General features: G+C 39.8%; 1 protein-coding gene across 1 annotated transcript in view; it reads left to right on the top strand.

Moving 5' to 3' along the window:
* IGF1 (insulin like growth factor 1) overlaps positions 1-22,532 on the top strand; it is a 69,505-nt gene that overhangs the window by 3,578 nt on the left and 43,395 nt on the right. The window contains exon 2 of the mRNA XM_087723040.1: positions 2,927-3,089. Within this exon, the coding sequence (XP_087579166.1) occupies positions 2,927-3,089 (163 nt within the window). The remainder of the gene's footprint in view (positions 1-2,926; positions 3,090-22,532) is intronic.

Below are 22,532 nucleotides of genomic sequence, written 5' to 3'. Positions count from 1 at the left end.
TTTGTAGAAAAGTGTTTTACATTTAATGTGAGAGTCAAGCTAGGCATTGCTAAGGACTTGTTTCTGTCTGTGATTCTGATTGCCCCTCCCCCGGAATAAATAGTATGTGTTGTCTGTCTGTCTGTCTGTCTGTCTGTCTGTCTGTGTGGCTGGGTGGCTGGCTCAAGGAAAAGGAATGCTCTTGGGAAAAAAGCTTCATAGAGGGAAAACCTGCTTTTCAAAGATATTAAGACAAGTAACCTAGGTAATCCTTCCAGCCACTGCCAAGGAAGTGTTTGGCAATCAAATCTTTTTCTACTTACTGGGCAATGTTGTAATTTTCAATAATCCTATAATGTGGCAAAATTTCAGGAGGCTGAGAAAAAGGGCTGATCATGATGCTGATGCTGATACAGCTCATTTAGCAACTGATCTTGGAGATAAATTAAGAGCCGTGGTGGCACAGTGGTTAGAATGCAGCACTGCAGGTCTAGCTCACTGCTCACTCCAGGAGTTTGATTCTGAGCAGCTTAAGGTTGACTCAGCCTTCCATCCTTCTGAGATCAGTAAAATGAGGACCCAGATTGTTGGGGGCAATATGTTGACTCTGTAAACTGCTTAGAGAGGGCTGTAAAGCACTGTGAAGCGGTATATAAATCTAAGTGCTATTGCTATTGCTAAATTACTTGGAGAAAAATCCATGTACTATTAGCACAGTTTCTGAATACAGTATACAGGAAATATTTGGGGAAGTAGAGTCACACATCCATACCTCTAAGTCTAAATCAGGGTCACTTCATTGTGAGATGGGCAGCATACTAGTATGATGAATAAATAAATAAGCCTAATCCAATCAGGATTGCTATATAGTAGTCATGGAATACTTCATATCAATATGTAGCATGGACAGGGAAATGGAATGGAGCATCCTAGAAGAGAGCACAGCTGCCTGGGTTAAGCATAGAACTGAAAGATTCCTTACAATATTTTGTTACAAGTGTAAGAATTTCTGTGCTGCAGTTGTTGGGGTACTCCCAATTCCTAGTGAATTCATCTAGGCATGCTATACTTTCCAGAATTTGATGGTGCTTGTGTTTGTAATCCCTGCCCATTTCTCCCGGTAGTTAATTGTCTTAGATGTCTGAAAAAGATTAGCAAACTGCAGCTGCCTTGTGCTGCTCCAGTAACACAACACAGCTGCTGATCCTAATTTAAACATCAGTTAGATAGGGGTTTAAAACTGCTTTGGTAGCTGGATCTCACCCAATGTATTTGGCCTTGCCCTTCACAGTTGAACCTCACTATATCTGTTGAGTTAAGCCTCTGAAAACTTAAAAATAAGTTGTCTGGTTCAATATGCATTTAGGTGGGGAAATCCCTCTGCTTTTAATAATTTGGACAAAGCATTTAAAAGGAAAATAGATCCATTTTTAATGTCGCCATTTTCTTGTAATAGTTGGAAAAGTTGGGTGAAGTTTAAAAGACACAGAAGTTTTGCTTGAACTGAAATTAAGTAATCTCAACTCTTTAATGGAGTTGAGTTTATCAAAATCCTGCAGAGGTATTCATAGTACTGGTTCACATGAATTTAAGGCATGGGAGATGGCTCTGGATGCCAACACAATCACCCATGGATTTCTTTAAGAAAAAGAAAGAATGCAGGATAGGAATCAACTGCCACACCAACATACAAACTACACTAAGGTACATATGTATCTGATTTTAAAAAATGCACAAAAAGCAAAAGATTTATCTGAAAATGAGATGTTTTCTTTGTCTATTTTGCTCAAAATGCTTGTATCTTCCTGGGTGATTCAGAGTTTGCTTCAATCAAATTTGGAGTGGATGTGGGTATACCTCAGAGAAAAGGCATGAAGTGAAACAACAAACAATTCTCAGAGGTCAGAAAGACATAGAAAACTGGGTTTCCCACCTGGGAGTAGCCCTGTATTTAGGGGCTCCCCAACTTTTCGGACCTCAGGGACCACTAAATTCATAATTTTAAATCCCACGGACCACTAATATGATCTGCCTAATGACCAGCTGTGTGGACGTGGCTAACTGGTCATATGACTGTTAAGGCGTGGCCAACTCAATGCCACTCACATCGAAGGCTGCCTCACCAACTTCTACTCACCCCTCCCCTCCCAGCCACTCATCGTTCTTCCTGCCCGGGCTTTTTAGGGCCCCAACAGAAAGCAGTTGTTGGATCTGACTGAGAAGGAGGCTTAGTAAAAGCACCTCACTGAGGACTATGAGTATAGGCTTTCCAAGCAGAGGGAAGACCTGTGAGAGTGCAAGGCAAGGTCAGGTACCAGTGCGGGCTGAGATGGTCAACCAATTCCAAGCCATAATGCTGTCCCACTGGAACAAGGCCCTCTGCCTGTTTGCCACCAGCAGCATTTTCCTCCAGCCTTTGCCCAAAGCCCCGCCCCAGGAAGCTGAATAAGACCCCAAGTTGAAATTTATGCCCCCCTCCAACCTGCACAAAAAGACTCCGAAGTGGGAGACTCTCTGCAGCAACACATTGCATGTATCCGGCCCAGGGGGCGTAGTTTGAGGACCCCTGATTTAGTGCAATATAAAAAAATGCAAATTATTTTTCTGCGGACCACCAAAGTTGGTGACCACTGTCCTAGTTTACAGAGTTGTCCAGGATCTATTTGAATGAAGTTTCTGATCTGTATAAAGGGCTGTCCAGTCAATTCTATTTAAAAATAAAGAACTATCAGAAGTAGAAATTTGAAATTGCACATAGACATTAGCTGCTGGGCAGACAAGGTTCATGGTTATTTCATCAGAATTTTCCTCAATATGTAATAATTCTTTCTGAATGGGCCTCTGTGCTAATAATGCAATCAATGTAGATTCTACATAAATAAGCACCTTATTTATTGGGATTATCTGAAAAAACACTGACAGAGTTTTTTTTTTATTTCATTCACAGGTAAAAATGCTCACCTCAACATCCATTAATTTCTTCTACTTTGGCCTATGTTTGCTCACATTAACCAGCTCTTCTGTTGCTGCTGCCGGCCAAGAAACACTTTGTGGTGCTGAGTTGGTTGATGCTCTTCAATTTGTCTGTGGAGAAAGAGGCTTTTATTTCAGTAAGTTTAACCATCCATTGATCCTTTTTGTGCTGAAAAGCTGGGTCAGTTTTTCCGACTGTTTTTCTGGGGAATGTAAATTTTGGGGTCTCACACATCAACCACCAATTCCTCTGCTTTTTCAGTGTTTCCACACCCAAGCGTATGTGGAAGATGGTGTGTGCATATCTGCATGGTATTTATCAAATAATAGCATATGTAAGTAATAATATACCATATTTTTGGATTATAAGATGCACTGGAGTATAAGACACACCAAGATTTTGAAGAGGCAAATTTTAAAAAAAGTTTTTGCACTCTGCAGGCCTCCCAAAAATGGCCAATTTTCACAAAAACGGGCCTTTTTTTCCAAAAAAAGGGGCATGAATATCCTTTAGGAGGCTTGTACAGTGCTGGGGGGAGCAAAAATGGCCTGTTTTTTGCTCATTTCTGCCCTCCCCAGCCCCCAGGAGCACTCTGAAAGCCTCCTAAAGGCTATGCATCACCATTTTGGTGAAGGGATGGGGTTTTGGGTGGCAAAAAATGCTGTATTCAGTGTATAAGACGCACCCAGATTTTCAGCCTCTTTTTTGAGAGAAAAGGGTGCGTCTTATACTCTGAAAAATATGGTAATAGACCTCTCAAATCCTAGTTTATAGATCAAAAAATACATTGTGTGGGTTTAACATCTTCTACTCACTTCAAAAATATGTGTTTTGGAGATTATTATACTTTCTAACTATTCTTTTTCTTTTCCTCTTGCTATACTTACCAATTTCACCTCTCTTCCACCCTAAGAATTTCTTCTGATACAAGATGATGCATCTGGAAATGGTTTAGTCCTGCACAATTTCTCTTTTTAGCAAATTAAAAACTGGGTGTTCTATCATTATTACAACTCTCTTCCAACATTCTAGTCTTTGTGGTTATGTGAATTGTCATTTAAGTGGGACGTGCAGGAGGTAGGAAATGGTAATATAAAGCAAATATCAAGAGGTGCATACTGCTTTGAACAATCTTTGCTATTGCTTTGGCTTCAAGATATTTTGAGAACAAGGCTGGAGAAATTTCTGCTTGAACAGTTTTGTATGAATGTGACTTCATGAATTAAGAAGGATTGTCATGTAATGGAATGTTTTGTGCTTGTTTGTAAGAAATCTTGATTTTAATATCCAACTGTTTGGTAAAAAAATATTTAATTGAAATTACGAATGAAGAGCTTAAAATGCACACTGAGATAATTTCAGGTTCAGAGATACTGAAGAGTTTGCAGGAATAACATTTTACTAAACTAACTTCTCACACAATTTGTTTCAACCATTGTTGAATGGTTACAAACCTTATAAACCAGCCCCTTGATATAGTTGTGCTATGGCAAGAACAGAACATGTATACCTGATACAGGGAACATGTTTCCTCCTGTAAGTATTTACAGCACTTTAATAAAACTTGTGATGATCACATTGACTTTCAGCTCCTCTTTATTGGACATCTGTGATGGATATTGCCCCTTGGAGGATGTTTACATTTGGGCATTAAGCACCTTATTATATAGGATATCTTAGAGGATGTTTATCTCCTCCTTTCATCACTTTGTTTAACAGCTATATTAACCTGTTGTCAGGGGTCATCCATCAACTTGGCATTGGACCATCAATAACCTGATGATACCCAGTATTGCCACTTGGTTTTGATGCTGATGCTATGGGTGCCTTTTGTGTTTGTGTTTGTGTGTGTGTGTGCGCGTGTGTGTGTGTGTAGGCTGTAAGAACTTGGCATAATAAAACAGTCTGCAATTAAGTCTTAAGACAACAGAATTTATTTATTTTTATTTATATCATACTCCCCCATACAGAGCAACTCTGGGTAGTATTCAAATACTATACATAAATATTACACTAAAACAATTACAATGAAAATTAAATAATTTCAAAGTTTAATAAGAGGGGAAGGGCCTTCATGTTGCCATTTCCTCCTAAAGCTGGGGTGTCAAACTTGGGTGCTCATGGTCCAGATGTGATGCCCACCTCTGATTTAGCGAAGAGGGAGGGGGAGTTGCAATACGTCACGTGTCAGTTTGACACCCCTGTCCTAAAGATTCTCATTTCATTCCAAGGTGCCTCTTGACTGGGTGGCCCTCTTGTTGAAGAAGTAGCTATGTGACCTGGAAGTCCTACTTGACTCATAGCTAATCCTAAATAAACTATAACTCATTGAAAGTGTGAGTGAAAGATTCTGAGATCCTCCTGGTTTCAGTATACTGGGAAAAGAGAGAAGAAAGCTCAGTGTGACTCATGCCTTCACCTTCTGCACAAATAAGGCCTCCATGTCTTCAAGGACTTGATGATGTGCATGTTGAGTCAATATAGCATTCATAATGACCCAAAAAAGCCAGTTTATTCCGCATCAGGGCCCTCATGCTATTTCCTCATGGTGCTCCATATCCCTTTCGGTGACCTGCAAGGAGTGGGTTTCAAAATTTTTAGCAAGGGGATCTCTGCCCGGTTGCTGGGTGGGCGTGGCCATGGTGGGCATGGCCTAGTTGACCTCCTGCACTACAGTGGAGAGAGATTTTTGCCCTCCCTGGCCTCTTTCCTTGAGGCTCCAGGAGGGTGAAAATGGCCTCCCCAGGCTCTGAATAACCTCTGGAGGCTGGAAACAGGCCCATTCCCAAACTTCCGGTAGACCCGTTTTTCACCCTCCCTGAGCCTCTGCACATACCCTGCACTTACCTACATCCAAAATGGGCTACGTGGGGACTCCTGGGAAGGGTGGGCAGGGCCAGCCAGGAATGGGATTTGGGGGTTCTCTGAACTGCACAGAATCTTACCTAGAGGTTCTCCTGGACCCCTGCAAACCCCCAGCAGCTCTTCCCTGCTTGCAACAATATGTAGAAGAGAACTAAGGCTTACAGGTCACATATCTTTCAGATTATGAAAGAAGGTGGCACTCTCTGTCCTCTCAATTGTTTCACCCAAGAAAGTGTGAAGGAACACCAGGAGACAAGATCAAAGAGAAGACTGATGGGAAAAAAGGAGATAGGGAAAAGGAGAAGCTGACCTGCCCCAATTAAGAACAATAGAAAGTGCCTTACATTCTGCACACACACTGCAAGAGAGAGATGATTAGATAATATTAGAAGAACAGTGACAGCAGCAGCAGTTTGTTAGTTCCAGTCAGTTTCTGTAACCCCTGGGCCATAGCTGAACACTGAATAGTTGGTGGAGAGATACAATCACTGAATCAGTTTCAGACTCAGAAAGAAGGATTATCCTGTGCCCAGGCAGAGATCACTAGTACACCATCATGGCTAAGGTAGCACATGTTCTGCTACCACTGCAGCAACATCACCTTGGTCTGATCCCATGTCCTCCTCTCGTGTATTGGGCTTAGTTTTGGGTGGCAGGTTACATGAACTTAAAGTAGGATGATAGCCCAAATGTTGAGTGTATGCGTGTTGATACGTCACTCTGTCTTTGCTTCCAACAGAGTTCCTGGAGTCTCTTCCACAGAGCCAGGGTTATGTCCATGATTCTCAAACTTGGGAACTTTAAGACATATAGATTTCAACTCCCAGAATTCCCCACCTTTCAACTCCTAGAATTCCTAAACCTTCAACTCCCAGAATTCCCAAACCTTCAATTCCCAGAATTCCCCACCTTTTAACTCCCAGAATTCCCAAACCTTCAACTCCCAGAATTCCTAACCCAGCAAAACCAAACAAATATATTATAGCTACTATAATTCAACATATGAACTTTGTCCATGTAAAGCAACTTCTTATGGTCCCATATTCCAACAGCTGAGTCAGGGACCTCCAATTGCACAGATCAACCTATTATCTGCAGTGCCACAGTAGATCTTGAATTATATACTATATAAACCAACAGACCAAAAGAAAAAAAACAATATGTTTACCCATTGCTTGGGGCGGGGGAAGAATTCATATACAAAATAAGCCGTAGGAAGCAAAGATAGATGTAAAAAACAGAAGAAAGAGCTGGCCAGGAACACCTAGGTGATAAAGACTAAGTCATATTTCACTGAGTCAAGTAATCTTGAACTGGTTGCCAAATAGCATAAAATGTTTCCAGGTTCTCTCTCTTTGTAGAGCATTCCATCATCTGCTGTTAAAGCAAGCTGCTTAGTAGCCTAAATTCCATGGCAGGGGGAAAATTGTGGCTTTCCAAGTTCACAATGAGATGCTTGGCAACCAAGGGAAATCTCTGTGAAGAGCGTAATGGTCCTTTGGATCCAAACAGCTGGAAAATCACGTGAAAACCTATGTCTCGGTTAAAAAGGAATTGCAGGTATTTAAGACAAGACTTTGGCATTTCATTTTTGTAAAAGGAGAAAAAAAACCTTCCACAATAATAATGCTGTCAACCTTTAATTTATGCATTACACTTGACCCAGGAATTGTACAATGCTAGCAAACAGCCAAAGAATTCATTTTTCTACTTTTTCTAAAGAAAACAGCATTCAAAAGAAGTTAGGTAACAAGAAACCTGAAACAAATGAGGGGAAAAGGTATCCTTATCACTTCTACCCCATATGCTGCTTAACGCTAAAGGATGTACAACATCTTTTTCTGAAAAACTCCAACAGGAATAAAAAATTAGTTTCCTTCCCTCTGACTCTCCCTATTCTCCATGCCCTCCCATAGATCTCCTATATGCCCCAAATAAACCTTCTTCCCTCTTTGCATGTAAAATATTGGGAACAATAATGGGATAATAGAGAAAACAGAGGAGTGCTATTTTTTCCTATTCCCTTTTATTTATTTTTTATGATTATACCTCAATTTCAATAGGGTCTTAGAAGAATTTCATTTCCTATGTATATTTGAGCTTTCTATGCAACATTTAATGGGCTACCCATTAAATGAAGAACGGTTGCATGAACTGGATTTGTCTAGTTTAATGAAAATAAGGACTAGGGTGAGACATGATAGCAATGTTCCAATATCTCAGGGGCTGCTGCAGTGAAGAGGGAGTCAAACTATTCTCCGAAGCAGCTGAGGGCAGGACAAGAAGCAATGGGTGGAAACTAATCAAGGAGAGAAGCAACTTAGAACTGAGGAGAAATTTCCTGACAGTTAGAACAATTATTCAGTGGAACAACTTGTCTCCAGAAGTTGTGAATGCTCTAACACTGGACATTTTTAAGAAGATGTTGGATATCAATTTGTCTGAAGTGGTGTACGGTTTCCTGCCAAAGCAGGGGGTTGGACTAGGAGACCTCCAAGGTCCCTTCCAACTCTGTTATTCTATTCTATTCTATTAATATGCTCAATTCCAACTTTGTGGAACTAGACTGGTTTTATTCCTCTTACAACCTCTGTTTACTCAGCAGGAATCAATTACCCAACAGCCCACAATGGACAGCCAAGAGATCTCAACACACATCCATTGCTATCAGCAGTTGTTAGGAACGTGACTTTTTCTATCCTTCTAGTTCAGGGGTGTCAAATCTCCTGCCTAAGCAGGAGGTTGGACTAGAAGACCTTCAAGGAACCTTCCAACTCTGTTATTCTATTCTATTCTATTCTACCCTAGGTTGTGAAAAGACTGTAAATAAGTGAACTCTCTAAATCCTCTTCATATGGATCATTACCACCACTTATCAAAGATGGGGGTAGACAGAATCTGGGTGGGCACGAAGGACTGGCCGATACATGGAAAATCAGCTCACATTTTGACCTTAGCTAGAGAGAAATGTGAGGTTTGAAAAGTTTACTACTCATTAGAGAACAATACAGTTCTGTGCTACCTTAAAGGGTAAAATATATTATTTCATAAGCTTCCATGAATCATAGTTCTCTTTATTTATAAATCCTCAAAGTCTTCTCTGAGCCCAGATTGGAGAACTTTTTTGGGGGGGGGGAATTGTGCCACTTGTTCAGGAAAAAAAAACAGTAGCAGATTCTCTGTTCCTAGCATCCTTCTTACGATTAAGACGTTACACTTATAAGTTTTAAAAGTCGATTGGATTCTTGTAGTAGATCTCTAGGTGATTTTAAGGTTAAAAAAAAGAAAGGTGGTTGGTTTCATGGGCTAACAACAACATTAGGAAAATGTTCTAACTAAAGTGAAAGATACTGAAATGAAATAGCTTTAAGTACGAGTAAGATCATTTGGCGACAATACCTAGAAACCTTAGCTGATTAGGACTAAGCAGGACCACATCTGCCTATTACTTGGATGAAGCATCATCAGGAACTCACAGTGTTGTAAAACTGAAACCAAACAATCACAGAAGAACCACTTCTTGTCCTCCAGAAAATTTCATAGATGTATCCAGTGGTGGATTCCTACTGGTTCGGACCGGTTCGGCTGAACCGGTAGCAGTTTGGCGGCCTAGGTCACTGGAACTGGCAGTGACCCAGGCCTGCCATACCCCCAGAACAGTTCTCCCGGCGGTGCCATAGGCGCCGCCATATTGTTTTTTGCTTCTGCGCAGAACAATTTTCATTGCATTTATGGTCAAATGCACATGCGAGCGAAGCAAGCAAGAATGCACAAAATTGCACGCACACCGAACCGGCAGTAATGCCGGCAGCAATCCACCCTTGAATGTATCCATACTTTCACTAGAACAGTGGTCCCCAGCCTTTCTGGCTTGGTGGGCTCATGGGGAGCAGGGGATAGTTTCCTGTGAGTGGTAGGTGGGCAGATGCAAGCATGTTCGGCTCCATTTGTGTGAGCTGCAGGCACATGCTGCTCGCGCTAACAGAACGTGAGTGGCCACCTGTAATGGGTCACAGCCTGAGAATTAGGGACCTCTGCACTAGGAATCAAGCTTAACTTGAGGAAGAATTACTTTATGTAAGACAATGTAACTTGGCTTGATGTTTTATCTAATATACTTTGCAGATTTCAAGGATATAGGATTATGATGCTACTCAATGATAATGAGGAGCAGGAGACAGATTGAAACTATTTGTGTTTTCAGACTGCAGACGGCAACTGCAGCCATGAAATTAAAAGACCCCTGTTCCTTGAGTGAAATCTATGGCAAAACTAGACAGCATTTTAAAAACCAGAGACATCGCCAACAAAGGACCATGTAGTCAAAGCTATTTCCCACTAGTAATATATGTCAGGCAGGGATGGGTTCCTGCTGGGCATTACTACCAGTTCAGTGCACACAAAAAATTATGTGTGCATTTGCATATAAATAGGTCTGCGCATGTGCAAAAAATAGAAAAAAAATAAATTTCTGCAATGAAAATTGTTCTGCGCATGTGCAGAACTGAAAATCAAGATGGCAGTGCCGTAGAAGAACCAGTTTGGGGGTGTGGCAGGCCTGGGTCACTGCCAGTTTGAGTGACTCATGCCACTAAACCACTACCGGTTCAGCTGAACTGGTCCAAACTGGTAGGAACCCACCACTGGTGTCAGGGTTCCAAGAAACACGCCCAATGAAATAAAACTCCAAGGCCTGAAGTTCCTCAAAGTTCCATTTTATTAGAGATGTCATGTTGGCACATCTGGGGAAACCTGAATCTGAAAGCTTCCAGGCTTACCCCACCCAGTTGAAAGTTCACAGCCCCTTCCCCCCCCACCCAAGTTCATCACATGGTCCAATCCAATGCTTAAAAGAGAAACAATCTCCAACCACTTCCATCCAGGTGCGGGCAAGAAAGAATGTTGTATGGCTAAATTATACCGCTCGAAGCCAAATCTCCACTCCCGAATTCCCAAGCTACACATGTGGCAGTCAGGAAACTACAAAAAGGAAAAATGGCTTCCCCACTGACAATATGGCTGTGAGAGTTAAACTGAGCATCAAAGAATTGTTGCTTTTGAACTGTGGTGCTGTAAAAGACTCTTGAGAATCCGTTGGACTACAGGGAGATCTTTGGAAGGACAGATACTGAAGCTAAAGTTTGAATACTTTGGCCACCAAATGATTGCAGAAGACCATAATGTTGGAAAAGATTGAAGGGAAAAGGAGAAGGGTACAGTAGAGGATGAAATGGTTAGATATTGTCATTGATGAAATGGACATGGATTTGGGCAGACTCCAAGAGACAATAGAGGGCAGGGAGGCCTGGTGTGCTGTGATACATAGGGTCACAAAGAGTCACACATAACTTAGCGATTGAAGTCATTTTTTTGTCCTTCATTGCGTACATTGACAATTATGAACACCCATCATTCCTACATTCAGACTACAGTTCTATAGATTGTTTTTGAACTGCAGACCTTATCTGCCCTAGTTTTTTTTTATTTCTTTCATTTTTTCCCTACACTAGTTTTTTCTAAGAGCTTGCCTTGCAAGATATTCCGGAAAACCTGAACCTCTGTTCACCCTCTTATGGCATTTTAGTTGACTCTAATAACAGTGTGACCAGTTATATATTTTGGACCTTCTAAAGATAACATCTTTCCATCCATTTTCCAGAAAAAACAGTATTTGAAATTATAAAGGAAACACTTAATTCATGTCATTAATTCAAAGAAAATTATGACACCCTGTCTGTGAGGACTTCCTCCATCTAAGAAAACTGATGGAAAATTTTCAACCTAATCCACACTTGCTAATAAAAAACAGAACAATGGTCTTTTGGGAAATGAGTCACAGCCAAATTATTGAATACTTGGGTTATTCACTCAACATCCATAAATCTAAAAACTACCTAGAGCTTTTGACTGCCACAAAGTGGAATGCATTTTTCCACTAACAATAGTCAACTGTTATGTTTAAAGCAAATCTTCTGAGGCATTGCTTGCATTAAAAATGAAAAACCACAAGACTTGGCACGGGTGAAAAGAATGATCTAACATACACATGCTTTAGAAGAAGAAATTTCATAAAAGAATTTGATAGGGTTTTTCTTCTTCTTTGATATTCAGCACAAGGTGCTGTTTGTGTCCACCCATGATGTCATTTGACTGCTGCTTTTCTTGTCACTAATTCATCTGCATACTTTTGTGATATCCGCATATTTATAAAGGTATCTGGCCCTGGCTCTTCAAGATCATAGAAAGTATTAATAGGAAGCTATTAGATTCTATCCTTCTATGTATTTTTTCACAGGCTATGCAGGAAATTCCTCTTTGATTTCATTCGTGCTTTGCCACCCAGAAACTTTCTCAATTCCATTTTTAATTAATTAAGTGTAGACTCCAATATTTTAGAAGCAGATACTTTTGTTGGCTTGGTTGACCCAGCATACTAAGCCATAGGGTGAATTGTTTTGAACCAATTTTTATGGCTCAGTATTATGAAAAACATAGTTATTGAAAACATTATGGCTTAGTATTGCATGTGAACTTAGCCACTGCCTTCTTGCTAGCAAATTTACATGGAAACATTTGAGGATTTACTTAAAATAAAAATAAAAATCATTACTTTATATTAAACAGAATGTTATCATGTATAATATTTCAAAAGAGGGTATGCCTATTTCCAAAATAATGGATGCATTTCACAAATTCTTCACAGACCAGCAATAGGCAATTTTGTAGGCCTTAATGTTTTACAATTAACTAAGGTAAATGAATTAAAACTGTTTCTTGTTTAATGGCGTCTAATACTAGAAATATTAGTATTTCTATTTTTTATCAATATGAAGATGTTAAGTCTTAAGAGTAAAGGGAAATGGTAGGCAAGCAAATCTCAGAATTTTTAATAAAGCACCAGAGGCAAATTATTAAAAACATGGAAACTGATCTTCTAAAATATAAATTAAACTGCATATTCAATTAAATAAAATTTTGGTTTTATTTATAGTCTAAATTTATAAAGCCATCTAACTCACAACAAAAAAAACCTTATATTAAAAAAACATGACTAGGGAAGCAACATACACCAATATAAACACAATGGTATTTAGGACACATATTCTATGGGGAGTCTCAGTCATCCAGATCATGGTTGTCCTAAAGGTGTTTTTTTTAGGAGGCAACATGTTTTGCCTAACATGGGGCCCAGGTTAAAAATCCAGGGCTTCAAGTCTGTTTAGAAGACTTGCATGGAGGGGTCTATTCAAACTTATCAGAAGTGCTGTGCCATTCTGAGCCAACTGCAGCTTTAACAACATCCACATGTAAGGTCCATTATAACCAGAGGTGGGTTTCGGTTTGGCCCAGATCAGGTGAACCGGTATTGGCAGTGACGGGACGCTCTGCCCACCCACATGGACTTCTCCCATCCGAGCTGGGCACCACCCACCCGCCAGGGCTCTGGCCACCTGAGTGTGCATGGATGAACTGGTAGTAAAAAAAATGGAAACCCACCACTGATTATAACTCAATACTCAAACTGTTTATAACTCATACACAAAAGGTAACTAAGGCGTGAGTGATTGCGAAAAGAGATATCTGGTTCAGGAAAGGAGAAATTGGTGTACTAAATGAATATGAGGTAAGACTCTCTTGGCCACAAGAGAGCAGAACCTTGAGGAGCCCTCAATTGTGCACTTGTGTTTTTCTGGGGACATGGCATGGTACCACAAGAACCAGGAACACAAAGCGATTTGGTCATTTGGGGTTGAGTTTAAGCATGCTTGTTTCTTTCAGATCCTGGGGCCAGAGCTTGACAGCACACTTGGTCAATAAGGGCTTGAGCTCTAGAACTGGGTATCATCAGCCTGATGATATATGTCCCAATGCCATCAGATAGTCTCAACTAGTGGCTTCATTCACATATCAAACAGGAAAGGCTAAAGTGCCAATGCTTGATACACCACATGTCATGGCCCCCAACCTTCCTCCCTTCTGTCAAAATGAACTGGAACTGGTTACAAATCAAGGAGGACATGCCTCCCATTCTTAATTCCCACAATAAGTCCAGGAGAATAACTTGATTGATGCTTTCAATGGTATTAAAAGCCAATGAGAAACCAAGAAAAACCAGGACAGTTACATCACCTCCATCCTGGCTGTGCCAGAGGTCACTGACAAGTGTAAACAAAGTTATCTGTACTATGTCCTGGTGTGAAACCGGACTGTTAAGCATCCAGATAATCTGCTTCCTTTTTCCTATGAAACTCCAACAATTCTCTCAATAACTTTCTTCAGAAAGGAAAGATTGGACAAAATTGGGCAGAACTGTTTGCCCCAGTGATGATTGCTTCAAGAGGTGTTACACCATCCTTCAAGGCAAGCAAAATCGTCTCCACACTCAAAGAAGCATTTACCACAGGTCCAACCTCAGGTTTATCTCCCAGAAAGTCTTCTCTAAATAGACAGGGAATAAGGCTGGATCAACAAGACCAAGAATTCTATCTCTTTCTTCAAGGATCAAACACTTTCAAAATATAATAGGACATGGTGATATCTTTGTCAATTTGTGGGAACTTTCCTCTATCAGAATGCAACTCTGGGAAGATTTCCTCTATCAGGTGCCTAGAATAATCCCTACAATATCACTGCCTCTGTCTGTTTCTCTGTTATCAGCATAGCTAATTTTAGGAACAGAGCCTCCAGCATAACATTCAAAGGATAAAAGTTCTCAGTGTTCTGAACCTGACACCTTCAGATGCATAAGTGAAGCATTGATAGCCCATTTCTTTTTTATTCTCATAAATAGCCAGTTGTCTAGATCACACAAGATACTAAACAATGTAGTTGATTTGGTTTTGATTTAATATATTGTGTGAGCCTAGCAATCATGGCTTAGAACTAAAAGTACATTTACAATTAGTAAGAACTAGCATGCTATGCCTATACTATATGCATGAATGAATGTGTATCCTTCAACCATTCATACCTATATACCATCTAAATGGTGTCAATTCTGCCAATTACTTAAAATGACTTTCTGGCAATCTGGTTCAATTTCCCCCAACCTGGCACGATACAGAAATATTTGATTGCATCTCTCATAATCTCCAATCAGCATGACCAAATATCTGGAAGTCACTAGCTTTCGGAGAATGCGGAAGGCTCATTTAATTCTCACCAGCTGGCCACAGCAGAAGACAACATCTGAAGGAGATAAAACTGAACTCAGCCACATCTCCTTTTGACAAGAATTATGGTTTTCATTTAGTGATATTAGCACTGCCACAACAGAGGTAATGAGTTACCAAAAATGGCTTGAACTGGAGCCTTGGTCCCAAGTGACATTTCAGACAGATAAATCTTCACGTTCTGCCTTTGTGAGGGAATGAAAATGAGAAGTTTTACAGCCAAAATTCATTTGTCCTTTATTTTAGACAAGTCATTGCAATAGCTTCTGGTATTTTATCAGTGTTTTAGTGAAAAGAAAGGGAAAATGAAGAATTATTTAACACTGGTATGTTTAACTATAGTCTCTCTCTCTGTGTGTCTCTGTCTCTCTCGCTCTCGCTCTCTCTTTCTCTTTGTGTGTGTGTGTGTGTGTGTGTGTTCGTGTGTGTGCACATGTTTATCCATTGTTTAATGTCATGTTGGCAAATGTTAGTTTAAAAAGCACTTGGCAAGCCCAGTATCAGTTCTTGGCATTACTGCCCCAATTCATTTTTTCATGAAACCTTAAATACCAAGAAATCCTTGACTTGTTTTATTTCTGGCATATTCCATTATGCAATCATCCAAAATGTTTGCACATGATTGCCTTTATTTGCCCTAATATTATTAATGGCTTTGCAATATTTGAGCATGGATAGCAAGAATCATTTGGGCAAATCATACAGTCAACTAAGACCACACAGTTTCTTAATCAAAACCTTTTCCCAAAACATTTACTATACAGTTACTATATAGTAACTGTAGTCTGAGACTAGTTAGGTAGTCTTGAATGTCTGTGGAAGTCAAGAAACAAGTGAATGGGAATGGTATGACTAACACAGTAACTTTGGCCTTTGACCAAGGTCTTAAGTATAGATCCTTTCATAGATTGGCATCTTATTAAAAATGCACTAGACTGGTAGTAATGACAGAGTTTTTACAAAGCTGTACCAAGCCTTTATACTAGGACTAATATTTTATAACTTGGCTATGAATGATCGAACAGTGGGGTTGCATAGTGATGTAGCTAAAATTGTTAGTTATATTAAATCATTTAACATTATAAAACTAAACAAGGAACATTGAAGAGGACCAAAATGAGCCATCCAAATTGAGTGAGTGGGCAGTAAATGCAGTACAAGCAAAACAAGTGATAAAAACTGGAACACCACATCAAACCCTTTGATATATAACTGGGATTGAACTGGGAGCCCTGGACGGGGGAAGAAATATTGCAATTATGATGGGAAGCTTAATGAAAATATCAATCAGCTCTGTGCCAGCTACTCAAAGGCCAATTTATGCTAGAATGTATGAAGGACAAAATTCAGTATCCATTTTGTCAGTTCATCCCTGTTTCTGTGTACATCAATGGTGGGACCATATTTAGGCCATTTCTCAGCTGCTGGATCCAAAAGTTCCACAGCGTTTTCTAGCCCAGAGCAGTCTGGGCAGCCAGGAGAAGCATCTGATTCATGCCACCTTCCAATTGGCAGCATTCTCGAATGGGGTAAAAGGGTAAAACAAACATTTCAACGGCAAAAGAAGCATTTTGGCTTCCCAACATAATAAGTAGAACCCAAAAGGTGCTTTTTCAGGAGGCAACTGGACTTTCTTGTTTTTTCTTTTGAAGATGTTTCATTTCTCATCCAAGAAGCTTCTTCAGCTCTGACAGGATAGTGGGGAATGGAAGGATTTATATTTCTTGCAGACAGCTGGTCATTTGCATCCTTTTAGAGGGTCGTTGAAGCACATGGAGGCTTATCTGTGCCCTCAGGGTCACCTGAGTAGTGCTCCTGGTTCCTGTAATCTTCAGTTGTTTCCCCTGCAAATCCATTCCTACTTCCACAGAGCTATAGACTTTTAGCTATACAATTTGGGATGAACACCCTTTGAATGGTGTGGGAGTAGGAATGGCATTCCAAATAATAATAATAATAATTGCAGACTACAGGACCAGGAGCGTTACTCATGTGACCCTGAGGACACAGATAAACTTCCAAGTGCTTTAAAGACCCTCTCAAAAGATGAAAATTTCCAGCAGTCTGCAAGGAATATAAATCCTTCTATTTCCCGCTATCCTGTCAGAGCTGAGAAGCTTCTTGGATGAAAAGCGAAATGTCTTCAAAAGAAAAAACAAGACAGTTCAGTTGCCTCCTGAAAAAAAGCACCTTTGGGACAACCATGACCTGGATGACTGAGAATCTCTACAGACTTATAACAAGTAGAAACTATGTGCAGAGAAAAAGGAGAAATGATGTGATCTTTAGTGGGTCAGCAGATGAGCACCAATTGGCTGGAATATTGTAGACTCACCCAAAAAAAATGCTCATCCCTCTGCCAACCTGGGCAGTTCAACAGTCAGAACAACCTGTTCGAGCTTTGTCCCATTTTGACAGTAAAATCAGAAGGCTTGACCAATGGAAGGTCTTGTGCCTTTAGAATCCTGCTACAATTCTTGTGCCTGTAGACAAAAAGAATGTTGTACAGTTGCTAAAAGTTCAGTAAACATTGATCAAAGCTATTAGAAACAACAACGGTTTTTCATGGAAAGAAAGAGAAAAGTTATATATTTTTTTGGCTTATAACAATCATGAGTTAAACAGATATGTAAACTAATGGGGACTATGGGAAAAACAATTTTTCTTTTTCTCACCGTACACTATTAGAACATGGGCTTGTCTGTTGAAGATAGGGGAATTAGAAGAATGTCTTTACACACCATATAGGTGTGTAAAGAATCCGTTTGGAATTGCCTTTCCTCGAATAAAGAAAAAAATATTTAATATTTAAAATGTACTTCTCCCAGCTGCAATCATAGGGGGCAATGATGCGTTTTGATCAACATCCTATTTTTCAGGAGGCAATGAAAAACAAATTATTAGGGAAGTGTAATAATTTTCTCATGAGAAGAAATCATAAATGTTTGGGACTACAGCATTCAGTGTAGAACAGTGGTTCCCAAACTTGGCAACTTTAAGACTTGTGGACTTCAACTCCCAGAATTCTCCAGCCAGCTCTGCTCTGGAGTTGAAGTCCACAATTCTTAAAGTTGCCAAGTTTGGGAACCACTGTTGTAGAAGGAAAAACCAATGGAGAGATGACATAACAGAGCTGTCTATAAAATGGAAAAGTAGAGTTCTGTGTCTCATTTCCCTAAAATGAAGGATTCAGGATAGTCAAAGGAAAATCCTTCCTCACATAATCAAATTAGGAGATTCATTTCCAAAACATATGCAATTGTCTTCAAGTAAAAAGAGTTTAAAGAAGGACTGAACAACAAAACCCTCAGTGATCATTGGTCATTATAAAACCCTCCAAAATTAGAGGCATGGCACACTGATCTAATTTTAAGCATTATTTGGAGGATTTTGCAGTAGCTCAGTGGCAAAGACGCTAAGCTTGTCGATCAGGAGGTCAGCAGTTCAGCAGTTCGAATCCCTAGTGCTATGTAATGGAGTGAGCTCCCATTACTTATCCCAGCTTCTACCAACCTTGCAGTTCAAAAGCATGTAAAATGCAAGTAGAAAAATAGGAACCACCTTTGGTGGGAAGGTAACAGCGTTCCATGCACCTTTGGCATTTAGTCACGTTGGCCACATGACCATTGAGATGTCTTCGGACAGCGCTGGCTCTTCAGCTTTGAAACAGAGATGAGCACTGCCCCCTAGAGTCGGGAACAACTAGCACATATGTGCGATGGGAACCTTTACCTTTATCACATGTATATATCATACCAAAATACTGATTGCATTATCCATGATTTGGTCTTTGTTCTGTTCATGTAGAAGCTTTCTTGATTTGGTATGCTTTGGATGGTTATGCTTGGCTTGGCTTAGCTTAGCTTAGCTGCCTGATGATAAGGCAGCTGTATATATCACTTCACTCCTTGCATCATTTTTTTTTCAATTTAACAAATTCAGAGTTATTATCATTCCCATAGTTCTTTATATCGAAATATATCTCACTTCTGCATCCTTTACATTGCTGAATTATGCTTGAACATGGTAGAACTTGCTTCCTTTGTTGCTCAACTCCCCTGCCCCAATACACACACACACATTGCAAGTGTTATGTTTCTTTCCATTAATGTTTCCAACCTTGCTCAGACATATTTAGTTTGGCAAAAGCACTAGCAGTGACTCACAGAAAAGATTTGAGAATGAGCTACTGAAAATGTATCTAATTTCTCTTTGTGTAACTAAGAAGCAGCAATCAGGTTGGGTAAAATCAAAAAGTAACAAGTGAAATTATAAAAGCCACTGCTGCTGTTGCTTAAATTTTGCTTAAATTTTGCCTGGATCTATTTCTTGCAATATCTAATATGATCTTATCATACCGCTCAATGTGAAGAAGAGCTTTTCATATGCTTTGCTAAAATGATGAATTCATAGTGGTAATTTCCATTAAATTTAATGTTTCTGTGACCTTACATTTTTTTATTTTATTACTAGTTTCTTATTTTAGGTTATTTTAATGTATTTCTTCCAGAGCACAGAATTTAAGAAGGTCAAAACATTGTTGTGAGCATGTCTATTTCAATTCCTCTATGCTATACATATGTGAACTGCCTTATACCATTCATTCATTTGATCCATAGATCTTAGTGTTGCCTGCACTGATCAGCAGCTCTCCTTCAGTATTTCAGAAAGATAATTTCCTTGCTTTACAACTCAGCTTTTGGCATACAAAATAGCTATTTACCCTAAGTCAGGGGTGACTTAGTTATTATAATTAAAATAAAAACCAACATTAAAATTGACCTTTAAAATAGGTGACAAAGGCTTAGAAAAGCATGTATTTTTATCATATCCCTTAATATTGGGAAATGCCTAAAGCCTTTAAACCAGTGGGTCTCAACCTTCCTAATGCTGCAACCCTTTAATACACTTCCTCATGTTGTGGTGACCCCCAACCATAAAATTATTTTATATTTTCTGTATTTTTTCAAAGATATTTGTTTTCCGATGGTCTTAGGAGATCCCTGTGAAAGGATCGTTCAACCACCAAAGGGGTCCTGACCCACAGGTTGAGAACCACTGCTTTAAACAGTCTCCCTCCCTCCCCAATTATTTATTTATTTAATTGGGGAAAACAAATTCCATATTTGACATATGTATGTGTGTGTGTTTGTGTATATATGTATATGTGTGTGTGTGTGTGTGTGTGTGTGTGTGTGTGTGTATGTATGTGTATGTATATGTATATTTGTATGTATGTATCAGTAGTGGGTTGCAGGTGGTACACCCTGGTATGGGCGTACCGGTGCCTGCCGGGAGCACTGGGTACCATTCTGGTACGGTGCTCCGGAGGGCCTACCTGCCCGCCCGCCATCCTTACCTGTATTTAAGCTCTTTGGCACTTCCAAACAAGCGCACGGAGGTAAGGATGCATGCACCACTGGTGTGTGTGTGTGTGTGTGTGTGTGTGTGTGTGTGTGTGTGTGTGTGTATTAGGGGATATATCAGTGGTGGGTTTCAAAAATTTTTAGAACCTCTTCTGTAGGTGTGGCCTGCTTTGTGGGAATGGCTTGCCGGCCATGTGACCAGGTGGGAGTGGCTTGCCAGTCATGTGACTGGGTGGGCATGGCCAACTTGTAAAATGTGGTGAAACTCACTTAACAATGCTCCTGCTTAGCAACCAAAATGTTGGCTCAGAAACTCTGGCATTTGAAGTGTGCAAGTCTTAAAGCTGTCAAGTTACAAGACCCTTGCACCCCTAACCCTTTAGAAAAAAAACCCAGGGATGTTCAAACTTGACAGCTTTAAAACTTTAAGATTTAGATAGGACTCTTAGAGGCGGGTGGGGTGATTGGTGAGCCAGCCAATCAGTGAACGGCGGGCGGGGCAAGCGTGGTACGGACGGGCAGGGGGAGGGAGCTGGAACCAGTTCTAAACGGCATGGTAGATTTGTGGAACCTCTTCTATAGAAGAGGTTAGAACTGGCAGGAACCCACCCCTGGGAGATATATATATCCCCTAAAAGTTAAACATTAGAAAGAAAACAGATTCAGAACTTTTTGATCTAGAGATTATCTGGTTACAATTTGATGGAGATTGCACAGTCAATGTATTTGTATTTATTAGTTTGTCAAACATGTACAAGATAGCAGGTATAAATATAAACTAAAGAAATGAATACAAATAGATGGGGATAGTACGACAGGGAAGTTAGGCACGCTGGTGCACTTATTCACGCCCCCTTTACGGACCTCTTAGGAATGGGGTAAGGTCCACAGTGGACAGTTTAAGGTTGAAGCTGTGTATTCATGTAGATAGAAGCTATATACTCATGTAGATTCTGGTGTTGCCTTGAATATCATTGTAAGGGGGCATCGTTTCATATTCAGTGTTAATGCAATTCAGAAAGTAACTGAGAGCACAATCCCTTGTATTTGAACTCGGAAGGAAGTCCTATTGAGTTGCCTGGCGCTTGCACTCCACCTACTGTGTATAACCATCTGGTGGCATTACCCATTTCCACAACGATAGGGGATTGGGAGAAAAGGTAGAATAGAATAGAATAGAATAGAATAGAATAGAATAGAATAGAATAGAATGGAATGGAATGGAATGGAGTGGAGTGGAGTGGAGTGGAGTGGAGTGGAGTGGAGTGGAGTGGAGTGGAGTGGAGTGGAGTGGAATGGAATGGAATAGAAGGAATGGAGTAGAATAGAATAGAATAGAATAGAATAGAATAGAATAGAATTCTTTATTGGTCAAGTGTAATTGGACACACAAGGAATTTGTCTTTGGTGCATATGCTCTCAGTCTACATAAAAAGAAAAAAATACATTCATCAAGAATCATAAGACACACTTAGTGATAGTCATAATAAGCAATCAAATAAGCCATCAAATCATACTAGGAAACAAATAAAACAATATAAATCATAGAGATAAAAGCAACATGGTTATAATCATAAGTGGGAGGAGATAGGTAATAGGAAGGGTGAGAAGAATAACAGTAATATAGTCTTAGTAAATAGTTTGACAGTGTTGTGGGAATGAGTTGTTTAGCAGAGTGATGGCATTGGGGTGGGGGGGGGACTGTCCTTGTGGCTAGTTGTTCTGGTGTACCCTTGAGAGTAGAAGTTGAAACAATTTATGTCTAGGATGTGATGGGTCCTGGACCTTTAACAAAATGAAAAAGATGTTCATTTAATAAAGAATGACCAATACTTGTTTCCCCAAGTTTGCTAAACCTTAAAATCTGGTTTTGATTAGTAACATTAAATATGACTCATGGAACAATAATAAATATAACAAAATGAGAGGCAGGGGCAACTTTGACCATGTTTGTGCAGAAGACAGAAAGCTGATTGATGTGAGGAAAAAGGAGAAGAACTAATGAAGGAAGCTTTGTCAGTGCTTATTTCAAGACAAGAATGAAATGCCTCTTTTGCTTGCTCCTGTCCATTTTACATTTTCCTTTGAGGTAACATAGAGTACTTCTGCTCCAAGAATAATCTTATTTCCTGACCTCTTTTGAACTGGAAATTGGAAAAGCTAATTGCTGTGGTT

This window comes from Thamnophis sirtalis, unplaced genomic scaffold (genome assembly GCF_051295495.1).
Source record: "Thamnophis sirtalis isolate CommonGarterSnake01/CBP01778 unplaced genomic scaffold, rThaSir2_p1.2 scaffold_9, whole genome shotgun sequence".
Lineage (NCBI taxonomy): Eukaryota > Metazoa > Chordata > Lepidosauria > Squamata > Natricidae > Thamnophis > Thamnophis sirtalis.
The sequence above is the reverse complement of the archived record's forward strand: the minus strand, read 5'-3'. Positions and strand labels throughout refer to the sequence as shown.